At 38.5% G+C, this 13,109-nt stretch overlaps 1 protein-coding gene across 10 annotated transcripts in view; it reads right to left on the bottom strand.

The window, feature by feature from the left end:
- Positions 1-13,109, bottom strand: part of USP37 (ubiquitin specific peptidase 37) — a 78,895-nt gene that overhangs the window by 14,996 nt on the left and 50,790 nt on the right. For 9 of the 10 annotated variants that reach the window (XM_036253964.1, XM_036253963.1, XM_036253965.1 and 6 more), the window contains 4 exons: positions 12,485-12,649; positions 10,510-10,575; positions 7,678-7,819; positions 6,020-6,275 (listed from right to left, as the gene is read on the bottom strand). In XM_036253964.1, coding sequence (XP_036109857.1) covers positions 6,020-6,275; positions 7,678-7,819; positions 10,510-10,575; positions 12,485-12,649 — 629 coding nt within the window. The remainder of the gene's footprint in view (positions 1-6,019; positions 6,276-7,677; positions 7,820-10,509; positions 10,576-12,484; positions 12,650-13,109) is intronic. The other variant, XM_036253969.1, reaches the window with a different exon arrangement.

Here is a 13,109-nt window from a genome sequence, read left to right on the forward strand (position 1 = left end):
TAGAGTTGTAATTAGGAAGATGTTGATAAATGGTTGGATTCAGAACACATTTTGTAGGTACAGCTGATCTGACCTATTGATTGAGTGAGTGAGGTATGAAGTAAAACAAAAAATCAAAGGAGACATATTTTCTGGCCCGAGCAACTGGATTTATGGGAAGGCATATTTGGGGATCAGGGATAAAAATTAAGCAGCCAAATGGACATTTCATGTAGGTATTTCAACATATAAGTTTAAAGCTCAAAGGAGAAATACAGGCTAGAAACAATATGAATTTGATATTTCATCAGTAAGTGAGGTTGTGGGACTACATGAGATCACTTAGGGAAAGAGCTTAAGTAGAAGGGAAGACACAGCTAAGGACAGTGTCCTGGAATACTCCAACCATTACAGTTCTGATGAGGAAAGCCAAACAAACAAACAAACTAACTAACTAAAATAAATTGTTGGTTTAGTAGGAAGAAAACTCCAACAAGTATGGTATGATGGAAGCTCAGACAAAAACATCTATAAAGTTTTTTTTTATTTATTTTTATTTTTTTATCCTCACCCAAGGACATTTTTCCATTTTTTTGTTCAGATAGAGTGGGAGGGAGAGAGAGGAAGAGAGAGAGAGAGAGAAACATCGACGTGAAAGGGACACATGGAGTGGCTGCCACCCGTACAACCAACCAGGGCCAGGGACTAACTGCAACCGAGGTACACGCCCTTAGCGGGATCCAAACCCGGGTCTCTCTGGACCACAGGCCAACGCTCTAACCGCTGAGCCAAATCGGCCAGGGCCATCTATGAAGTTTTAAATGTTAAGAAGGAAGTGGCAGATTGTGAAATACTGCTAGTGTAAACTTGATAAGCACCATTTCAGTGGAGTGGTGGGGATGAAAGCCCACTTGGAGAGGGTTGAGGAGAGAATGAGAGATGTTAAGAAAGTAGAGAGCATGCCCTGGCTAGTTTGGCTTAGCGGTTAAAGCGTTGGCCTGCGGTCCGGAGAGACCAGGGTTTGGTTCCCGCTAAGGGCACGTACTTCGGTTGCAGTTTGTCCCCGGCCCTGGTTGGTCGTGCGGGTGGCAGCCACTCGATGTGTCCCTTCACGTCGATGTTTCTCTCTCTCTCCCCGTTCCTCTCTCCCTCCCACTCTATCTGTACCAAAAATGGAAAAATATCCTTGGGTGAGGATAAAAAAAAAAAAAAGGAGAGAGCATGAATTAAACAACTCTTTCCAAGAGTTTTGCTGTAAAGGGAGAAAAGAAAGGGGGCACTAGCTGAAGGGGCACATAAAGTCCTAAGACAGTTTCTTAAAGATGGGTGAAGCCAAGGCACAACAGATAATTCAGAAGAGAGGGAAGACTTAATGCAGAACAGAAAGATGATAATTTCAAGAGGGAAGGTCTTTAGAAGGCACAAGTGAAATGAGATTCTGGATGTGAATGAAGGGACTGGCCTTAAATAAGAACTATTCCCTTCATAATGAAAATGAAGGCTGAGTTTTCATCTGATTGCATCTATTTTCTTTGAAAAGTATACCACTAAGTTATGAACTTAGAGTGTGTGTGAAAGGAAAACTAGAGCCTCGAGAAAGAGATCATGAAGACTGAAAAGAAATTTACTAAGGAATGTAGAAGAACCAGTAGCATTTGGTGCCCATTTAAAAGTGTAGTCATAAATTTGAGGAATGTTTAGCCAGCAGTTTTGTGATTTTCTCTAGCAAACCTTTTTTTCCAATGTTTTTATTGATTTTTTTAGAGAGGAAGGGAGAGAAACATCTATATGAGAGAGATACATCAACCAGCTGCCTTCTGCACGCCCCCTACAGGGGATCGAGCCTGCAACCTGGGTCTGTGCCCTGACCAGGAATCAAACTGGGACCTCTCAATCCATGGGACAACGCTCAATCCACTGAGCCACACTGGCTGGGCTTCTCCAGCAATCTAATTGCTTGGGTATAGGCACAGAATAAGAAGCTAGTGGAGTTGGGAGTTGGGGGTTTTGTCAGGTGGCTGTGACATGAGAAAAGAAAAAAAAAGAGTATTGCAATATGGTATCCAGATTGGGGAAGGAAATGATTACAAGAGCGAGGTGATTAAGAGCAAAAATGTAGAAGTCAAAGAACTTAATGAGATCAAGTAATTGTTGAAATAATATGACAATAAGTGAGCTTGAAGGAGAGAAGGGTTAAAGAGAAATATCTGAAATCAAGAGTTCAAAGTTGGGCCCTGGCTGGTTTGGCTCAGCGGTTAGAGCGTCAGCCTGCGGTCCACAGAGACCCGGGTTCGGTTCCCACTAAGGGCATGTACCTTGGCTGCAGTTTGTCCCCGGCCCTGGTTGGGTCGTGTGGGTGGCAGCCACTCGATGTGTCCCTTTCACATCGATGTTTCTCTCTCTTTCTCTCTCTCCTTCCCGCTCTGAGTAAAAAATGGAAAAATGTCCTCGGGTGATTAAAAAAAAAAAAAAAAAGAGTTCAAGTTGGTACAGTTACAGAAGATAACGAAGGCGATGAAAGTGGTTCTCAAACTTGAACATGCATCAGAGTCACTTGGACTCAAAACACAGAGATGTCACCCAATCGGTGTGGCTCAGTGGTTGAGCGTCGACCCACGCACCAAGAGGTCACCAGTTCTATTTTAGTCAGGGCACATGCCCAGGTTGTGGGCCAGATCCCCAGTGGGGGGCATGCAGGAAGCAGTGAATTGATGTTCTCTCTCATCAATATTTCTATCTCTCTCTCCCTCTCGCTTCCTCTTTCTCTAAAATAAAGAAAACATAAAATAAAATAAATAAAAACAAACAAAAATCCACAGAAATGTTGAGCCCACCTAGAGTTCTTCATTCAACAGGTGTGGGGTGGGTCCAAGAATGGCATTTCCAGTGAGTTCTCTCATGATACCTCTGGGGACACACTTAGAGAACCACTGGTCTAGGGTATGACTTCTGTCAGTAATCAAGATGGGGTAGGAGATCTTTGAAATTAAGATCAGGTGTTGAGAAACCAGGTTGGTGAAGGATAATTTATGAAGATGTTGAAAGCCCTAAGAATGTTGATGGGAGTGACTGGAAGGTAAAAGACAGCTACTTGAGAGATAATAGGTGGTCAAGTCTGATGTCATGTACTTCAAAGGAGCCAGAATTTTTGTAGGATGAAAGGAGATACGCAGCCATCTCCAGCCTCTGAAGTTTTAGGGTGTGTGTGTGTGGGGAAACAACAGTTATAGCCCTGGCCAGTTTGGCTCAGAGGTTGGAGTTTCGGCCTGTGGACAGGAGAATCCTGGGTTAGGTTCCCGCTAAGGGCCTGTACCTCGGTTGCAGTTTGTCCCTGGCTCCTGCTGGGGTTGTGTGGTGGCAACCACTTGATGTGTCTCTCTCACATTGACATTTCTCTCTTTCTCTCCCACTCTGTCTGAAGATAAATGCAGAAACGTTCTTGGATGAGGATAAAAAAAAAATGTCCATGGGTGAGGATAAAAACAAAACAAAAATTAACAGTTATACTTAAAGAGCAGTAGGACAATGAATAATGGGAGCCTTTCGAAGAAAAACTGGCCTTTACTAGATTAAAGGGACCTAACAAACAAATGCAATGGGTAAAGTTTGGGTTCTAGGTTGAAGAAAGAAGTATAAAAAACATTCTGAAGACAATTAGAAAATGTATATGGGCTCTATTTTGAATTGTACATGGAATTAATGTTCTTAGGCAAGATAATTGTTACGTACGAAAATTTCCATATGCTTAGGATATTCAGGCTTTGTAGTGTTCTAGGGTGAAGTGTCATGATAACTGCAATTTCAAATGGTTCCACTAAAAAATAAAGTGTGTGTGTATAGTCTCCAAGAATGACCTCCAATGAGCCATACATATCAGTGTTCTTATTCTTGTGCAGTTCTTTAGCCAGTAATGAATCCGTGAATGCTTTAGCCAATAAAATGTGCTGGAATTGAGTCTTTGCTAATTTTGAGTCTAAACATTAAGGAGGTCTGGCAGCTTCCCCTTTTGTGTGTTTGGGAACCTTGAGCTGTCACGTAAAAGAAGCTTGGCTACCCTGCTGGAGAAACCACTTGGAGAGGGAGATGCGTTGAGTTTACACGAAGAGATTAAGAGAAGACGGGGAGGGAGATGAGCAGGGGGATGGGAAGGAAGAAATGGAAAGAGTATTTAGCTATCCCAGCAGACTCTTCTAACCAACACCACACCAAGGTAAGCCAAGGTGGAGCAGAACTGCAAGCTCAAAAACCAGTCAATCCGTAGAATTATGAGATATTAAAATTGCTGTTTTAAGGCCCTAATTTTGGGGTAACTGCTGTACAATAGCACACATACAGATACGAGGGTGGGTTAGGGTGGAGAAAGCAAATGTGATAAAATATTACTGTATCTAGGTGAAGTGTATACAAATGTTCATTGTTGATTCTTCAACTTCTCTCTGCATTTGACCAATGGAGAATTTGATCACATTTGATAATTTCTTAGAATTATTGTTAAATTTTAAAGTATGAAAATGTAATGGAAGTTTTTTATTTATATTTATTTAATTAATTTAATGCATAAATTTATTAATCAATTTATTTTTTATCCTCACCCGAGGACATTTTTCCATATTCTGTTCAGACAGAGTGGGAGGGAGGGAGAGAGAGAGAGAAACATCGATATGAAAGGGACACATCAAGTGGTTGCCACCAGCATGACCCAACCAGGGCCGGGGACAAACTGCAACCGAGGTACGTGCCCTTAGCGGGAACCGAACCCAGGTCTCTCTGGACCTCAGGCCGACGCTCTAACTGCTGAGCAAAACCGACCAGGGCTGAAGTTGTTTTTTAAAAAAAGAGTTATCGCCCTGGCCGGTTTGGCTCAGCGGTTAGAGCGCCCGCCTGCGGTCCGGAGAGACCCAGGTTCGGTTCCCGCTAAGGGCATGTACCTTGGTTGCAGTTTGTCCCCGGACCTGGTTGGTCGTGCGGGTGGCAGCCACTCGATGTGTCCCTTTCACATCGATGTTTCTCACTCTCTCTCTTCCTCTCTCTCCCTCCCACTCTGTCTGTACAAAAAATGGAAAAATGTCCTCGGGTGAGGATAAAAAAGAAAAAAAAGAAAAAGAAAAAAGAGTTATCGTTTAGAGACACTGAAATCCTTACTGATGAAATAATCTAATACCTGGGATTCACTTCTAAATAATCCAGATGGCATGAAGAAGGCAGCTGGAATACAGATCAAACAAAAGTTTTTTTTTTTTACTGACAATTATTGTAGATAATGGGTACAAGGGGGAAAGTTCATTATACTTCTCTCTACATTTGCTCTGCTCAATATTTTCCATGTTAAATATAAAGAATTAAAGGAGAAGCAATGTCTTTAGTTTTCAGTTATAGTAAGAAGGTGATTGGAATGGCAAGGTTAAAGACACAGGAAATAAAACAATGGCCTGCATCCAATTGGGGAAGATGATAACTAAAGAATAAAGGATCTGCCCTGGTTGGTATGGCTCAGCAGTTAGAGTGTCAACCTATGGACTAAAGGGTCTCAAGTTCGATTCCTGGTCAAGGGCACGTACTTGAGTTGCAGGTCCGGTCCCCAGCCCAGGTCAGGGTCGTGCAGGAGGCAACCAATTGATGCGTCTCTCTCACATCGATGTTTTTTCCCTCTCTCCCTTCTACTCTATCTGAAAATCAATGAAAAAATATTCTCAGCTGAGGATTAACAAAGAAATATGAATAATACACATTTCTGAGAGCAGTGGTGAGAGAAACATGATCAAAAACTGATACATTTATTAAATCCACATAAGAATGATAACTTCTTTTGATATATGCCTAAAGGAATATGGCTTATTTTACCATTAGCCTCTGGGTACTATTCACATTATTTACTTCTCGTTTTTTAAACTGTTAAGAAAAGCACGAAAATATTAACTGTTATACATTATACAGTTCCATCTCATATCTTCCTTTTTTAAAAAGCCAATTGTCACTATAAAGCTTTGGAACATACATAGTTAGTTGTTCCTTGTGTTACAGCGATCTTCATTAAACCTACCTGGCTCTGTGATTGTTTTGGGTTTTTCTGTTTCCATAGCATCTGAATTTTCAGGCATTTCTTGAGTATCATCCTCTGCAAATCCGGTATCTGGGCTGCTGGTTGGTTTATCATCATCCTCATGACTCAGAGATGGTGAAGCTTCTCTCTTACTTATCTCTAAAACAGCTGCTAGAAGCTCTTCTTCGCTCATTCCATCAAATCCCGAGTTTTCCAATTCAGACTTATCAGGCTCTATTCTGCATGATTTTGAATCCTGAAGAAAAGAGTTACTTTTAGAGGAAACCTAAATGCCTATAAATATAACAGTCTGAGTTTAAAGTGAGAAGTTTATTTTATTTCTTAAAAGTTTCCTTCTTTAATGCTTTGGGTTATTTAATAATCAATAACCAATACATAAACTCATCAACAAACCTAATATTCTTTAAAAAAAAATTTTTTTATTTTTTTTATCCTCACCTGAGGACATTTTTCTATTTTTTGTTCAGGTAGAGTGGGAGGGAGAGAGAGGAACAGAGAGAGAGAGAGAAACATCGATATGAAAGGAACACATCGAGTGGCTGCCACCCACACGACCGACCAGGGCCAGGGACAAACTGCAACCGAGGTACATGCCCTTAGCGGGAACCAAACCCGGGTCTCTCCAGACCGCAGGCCGACGCTCTAACCGCTGAGCCAAACCGGCCAGGGCCTAATATTCCTTTAATAATAACTAAATAAAAATACACGTTTCTTGGCTATAAAAAATGTTAAGTACAACTCTTCGTAGAAATTTGAAAAATCCATAAAAATAATATATTCATTAAAAATCCACCAGAAAGCCTAGCCCATGTGGCTCAGTGGCTGAGCATCGACCCATGCACCAAGAGGTCACTGGTTCGATTCCCGGTTAGGGCACATGCCCAGGTTGTGGGCCAAGTCCCTAATGGAGGGCATGCAGGAGGTGCTCAATTGATGTTCCCTCTCATTGATGTTTCTGTCTGTCTCTCCCTCTCCCTTCTTCTCTCTCTAAAATCAATAAAGAAAAAAAAAGAAGTACAAATTGGTTGTTACAGAATAGTCATGATGTAAAGTACATCATAGGAAATGTAGTCAATAATATTCTAATAACTATGTATTATGTCAGATGGGTGCAAGATTTACTGGGATGATCACTTAGTAAGATATAATATCTAATCACTAGGGTGTACACTTGAAACTAATATAATAATGTATGTCAACTGTAATTAAAAAACTAGAAAAAAGATAAAAAACAAATAAGCCCTGGCCAATTTGGTTCAGTGGTTAGAGTGTCGGCCTGCAGACCAGAGAGTCTTGGGTTTGGCTCCCGCTAAAGGCACATACTTTAGTTATGGTCTGTCCCCGACCCCGGTTGGGGTTGTGTGGGTGGCAACCATTCGATGTGTCTCTTTCACATTGATGTTTCTCTCTCTCTTCCTCCCTTTCTCCCTCCGGCTCTATCTGAGGATAAATGCAAAAATGTCCTTGGATAAGGATTAAAAAATAATAAAAATAAGTAAAACCAGCGTTTGAACATATCCATTAAATTTAAGATCTATCTTGTGTATTGTTTGCTGATACTGGTTATTAAAGGCATTTGTTTGAACAGTAAGAGCTATACAAATCTTTTTCGGATATTCTGATAAGAAATTATTTACCTTTTCCAGGTCTTCCTGCTGTTGCTCACAGCCTGACATTTCACAAAATCTCTGGCTAAGGGCCACAGAGCGTTTTAGTTCATCCTCACTGTCTGAATCAAGGCTCAAAGTCAACGAGCTCTTGGATTTGAAGGGGAAATTTCTGTAATTCAAGGGAGAAAACAAAAACAAAAAACCCTATATAAATCTGATAAATAAACATTACTCATTATTCTTCTGATATATAAATACCAAAAAGCAGAGCAAACAAACAAACAAAAAACCCAAAACAAAACAAATAGCTTTTCTTATATGGAAAATAACAGAAAAAAAAAAGACATATTAAAAGATATACTTATTACCTTTGCCCCATTTCAAAAGTCATGCTTTGAAAATTAGACAGCTCTTATATATCAGTAAACCAATCACTCTGTGCCTTTTTTCTTTTAATGATCAGCCCCAAAGAAGTTTGTTATAGTCTTTATAAAGCAAGTACAGTAACTGAATGCATGCAGACATAGCAATGAATAAATGTTTTTGACAAGAGAGTATGATAACTACTTTTTGATCTTTTAAATTATGATCCATGTACTTTAAAATGGACAGTAACATTCCACTTATCTACTTATATGTAAGTCAGACTTCTGGCAACCTCTACCTTCCCGAACACAGGAATTCAAAGGTAAGAAAAAAGGCTTCTGAGGAAGGCAGCAGTTTCAAAGCCCATGTACTTTACTCTTTAGACAGGGACACTTCTTTCCCAAGAAATGATGTATAAAATAATATAGCAAGTTCATCAAGAAATGAGAGCTAAAATGAGAGAAAATAACCACAAATAGGGCAATAAAGAACTATCAAGTTATTTAATGTAAAGGTAAACCGTCTTTTAGGATAATGCCGTCTGTGGGCACTATCATATAAAAATACAATGCAATAACTGATACTTGTAATGTTGATTCTAAATCATAATATATTTAAATTATCTTCAGTATATTTTACTTAAGTATATAACCACCTAAAATGGTTTAAGAAATTTATGATTAATGCTTAAAAAGGCAAACTTCAGTTATATAAAAATTCATTTATGTGGAATATCAAATACTCTTCAACAATATTAGATAAGTAAGGTGTTACTGTGTTGACTTCCAAGTGAGCTGAAAATAAATTAAAGCAAAAAGTGGTCAAGGTCAAAGAGCACAAACTGTTTTTGATGGAGATTAACATAAATTCATATGCTATACTGAAAAAAAAAAGTAAAATGGAAATAGGAAAAAAGGCGATTAATCTAAATGCAAAAATTGTACATAAACATCTAGAATGATGGCACCAAGAAATAAGAGGCCACAATGGAAACCAGGAGAACTGCACAGCAATGTAGATCAAAGAAAAGAGGCAAGTGGTCAGTGATAAGCTCAAACAGTCTGAGGCTGAGAGCAGCCAGGGTATCACTGCACTCCAGCCTGAATACTTGAATAGCCTCCCATATGTCTTCAAAAGGGTTTTTAGTATAACTTAGAAATAGCCAATCAGCCATCTCAATTTCTCATTTCATGCTCTCCAAGCAAACTGAACATACTAGTTTATTTATCCACGTGAATACTTTGCTGAACGAGGGTGACACCTGGCTACCAATATACCAGGGTCAAATGTGACAAAGGACACTGCAGAAGAACCAATGGTATTCTGGTTCATAACAGCCTCTTTTAAGTTTGATCGGCATGACAGGTCTTCTAGGGCCTAATTATCCTTTATTGACCAACTCGCAAATTCTCATACCAACAGACCCTGGAGAACAAATGACCATGCCAAGTATAATGATGCTCAATGAAACCATTTCTTTCTTGAAACTACAGTGATCTGGTACATAAAGAGTGCATTCCATTAATAGTTACTATATTCACAGAAGGCAGCTTGCCTGTAGTAATGAAAAATATTCATCCTGTAAATGCATCACTTGCTCACTTTCTAAGCAGCCAAGTGGTATTGCTCATTTGTATCTTGAGAACGGGCAAGAGTATTCATATCGGTACCATTTCAGATTTCTAGTCATGTTAGTCATCTGGTTTTAATTGCACTGAAAAATAATTAACAGGAGGAAAAGAAAATAGCAATTCCCAAATGTCATTTTATGGTTATATAAGCCTCCCCCCAAGCCCTTAAACCACAAAAGTGTCTCTTCTAAAAGTACTTTGGGACATCAGATTTTTAGAAAAACTAATTTTAAAGACCAATGACAAGCAAGTCATTTAGAATGGTCTAATCAGAAACTATGGTTCTAGTTTAATCATAGAGGAGGTATATTTTAAAAAAGTATTTGTTTCCCTTCTTGGACAAACTTTTGGTCTTAAACAAAAAGTAAAATAAAACATTTGTAAAACAGCTACATTCCCTGTGTGTTTGTTTTTCTGTCTCCTTTCAGAATAGCTCCAGTTCCATGTCTGAGACAAGAAGTCCCAGACTGGCTAGCAACAAATAAAAAGATATTTTGGGATCTCCATGTGTATCTTTGAGGAAGTTTGCTTTATACCAACATGGGTTATTTCAGCCCTTCATCCTTAAATTTTCTCATCATCAGTCAATTTCTGGAAAATATTACATGTTAACAGATGATTTAAGAAGTTTTAGAACAAAATTTTGAGAGAATCATCTGAAATTGCTTCCCTGTTAAAAACTTGTTATACTCTACATTGCAGTTTAAAGTAAATTCAGGAAAACTCCCAAGTATGGTAATACAGAGCAGTTACCATGCAAAAAGAGAAACAATAAATAAAAGAGGAGGGGATACTCTTGGAAATTAGAGTAAGCCAAATCCTTAAAAATACAAATTTTGGGTACACAAGAAATATAACTCACTTTGAAGGTGTAGAAGTGCTGGTGATGCAGGAATTCACCATTTGAGAGGCTTTCAATGGTCTAGAACTATCAGAAAATTAGAAAATATATAATGTATACAATTACATTATTAAAAATATATATTTAACTTATAAAATGGATTATTCTGTACTACAGACCCCTATATATTCTTTGAAAAACAAACAATTATACTACTTTTACTATTAATAGAGGCTAAAAGAGAAAACAAAATACTATCTCTGGCCTCTCCTTGATCAAACGACCTAAGTAAACTGCATTAGAAATGAAGTCAAATGTAAACAAAGTCAGATGTAATGCATATGAAAAGAACTTGGGAAAAATTATATTGTCTCAGGTCTTTTAAGCAATAAAATAATAACAGCTCTCATTTTTTGAGGACTTACTAGATATCAGGTACTGCAGTAAGAACGAATGTGTTTCATGTCATTTAATGTTTACAACCACCCTATTATTTCCCCTACAGATAGGTCAAGGAATTTGTCTAAAGTCTTAAAGCTATTAAACTGCAGAGTCAGACAGCCTGGTTTCAGGCCTGTGATCATTCATAAAGAGCCTACACTGATGGTTTGATATAGCACTATTGCCGGAAAAGTAGTAACTCTACCAGCAGAGGGCAGTTGCATCAAGCAAAAAACCTCCAAAAGCCCTAAACCCATATCTACTCCAAAGAAAGGCCACAAGACAAAATCCAGAAACATTAAGTCTCTGGGAACATGTCCTTATTAGTAGACCCATTAAGGCCTTTAGTATAAACTTATATGATGCAGTATATACATTTTCATTATTAACCCAAGGAGAAATACATTTTTACAAAACTGTATCAATTCACATTAGTGAATGTTCATTCACTTTTTGGAATGTCTATTATTCCACGTTAGCCAAGAAACTGGGCTGTTCCAGTTACTAACCGTATGACTTCAAGAAAATTTCTTCTTTTTTTTTAAATCCTCACCTAAGGACATTTTTTCATTTTTTGTTCAGACAGAGTGGGAGGGAGAGAGAAACATCGACGTAAAAGGGACACATTGAGTGGTTGCTACCCACACAACCCAACCGGGGCCGGGAACAAACTGCAACGGAGCCGAACCTGGGTCTCTCTGAACCGCTCTAACCGCTGGGCCAAACCGGCCAGGGCAAGAAAATTTTCTTAATCTTTTCTGTAAAACTAAGAATTTCAACAAAATCTCTAAAATCCTTTTCAACTCCGATGTTCTAAACTTTATGACTCTATCAAACTAGAGTTGAAGTATAAAGAACTACAATATATGGCTCCAAAATAATGTAAATATGCAGAAGAAAGAGCAATCGATATTAAAAAGTCCTCAGGTTTTCCCAACACGCACGATGGTGCAAAATCAAAATTAAAGGTTACTTCTTTTTTCTCATGTAAAAATTTTTAGGAGCCACTGAAGTTCTTTACTGCCAAAGGCAACAATACATATATGAAGACACAATCTATTTTTGGGATCCCAGCATAACACTCAATATACTGTTTCCTAAATCTGACTAGCCCAAAGAGTCAGAAAGGCATTTGCTAAAAGTATTGATTCCTAAGTCCTATCTTAGATTTAATGAAACAGAACTTTTAGGGAAATACAAGAATCAGTATTTTAGTGTTTAGGTGACTCTTATGAGCACGCAAATTAAGTTTATATTCCTAACATGTATCAAACTGTCTTCTAGTGATCTAAAATCCTAAGTGCATTCCCTAAAAAGGTAAATTATGAAAGGCAACTAATGTACTTGGAAGAATTTTGTATAAGCATTTTATTACTTCAATTACTACAATTTGGTAGTAATTTAACACAAAATCCTGAAATAAAGCAAAATTAAAATCTCCTTCTTAATCTGATTTTACCCAGGAGCTGTGTTAGCTAGCTCATTCATTCTTTTGATCAGATACTAGCCTTTCTATATTAAAAGCGAAGGCAAAGGAATTCTCTTAAGGACTTACATTGCCATATGTGCACTCCAACCAAGGGTGAAGGGTGGTTTTGTATTTTCAGTGCAATGAGACGACAGGGTCAGGTATCTGGGAATGATGACTTGCTGCCCGATCTTGTTGTTAAGTGAGAGAGTAATATTGAAGCTATATCGCTTCAAATGAAGAATGAGGATCCTGAAAACAGAAGATGATGACGTTACTAGTTTGTACATAATAAAGCTAGCTCTCTTAATATAGTGTACTCGACAAGAGATCACAGAAACTAACCTTGTTAGATAATTCTTTTATTTTATTTTATTTTTTATTTATTGTTTTTGTTACAGATGTTTCTCATCCCCCCCCCCACTGACACCCTCCTCCCCTTCCCCCCGCCCCATCCCCAGCTTTGTTGTTTATGTTCATTGGTCACACACACATACATGTAAGTTCTGTGGTTTATCTCTTTCCTCCCCAACCTCCCCCCCTTCATTTTCTGAGGCTTGTCAGTCTGTACCTCACACCTCTATGTCTCTGGGTTAATTTTGTTCATCTGTTTGTTTAGTTCACTATATATATTCCACAAATAAGTGAGATCATGTGATATTTGTCTTTCTCTGCTTGGCTTGTTTCACTTAGCATAATACTTCTCCAGGTC

This window comes from Molossus molossus, unplaced genomic scaffold (assembly GCF_014108415.1).
Source record: "Molossus molossus isolate mMolMol1 unplaced genomic scaffold, mMolMol1.p scaffold_m16_p_11, whole genome shotgun sequence".
In the NCBI taxonomy this organism is placed as follows: Eukaryota; Metazoa; Chordata; class Mammalia; order Chiroptera; family Molossidae; genus Molossus; species Molossus molossus.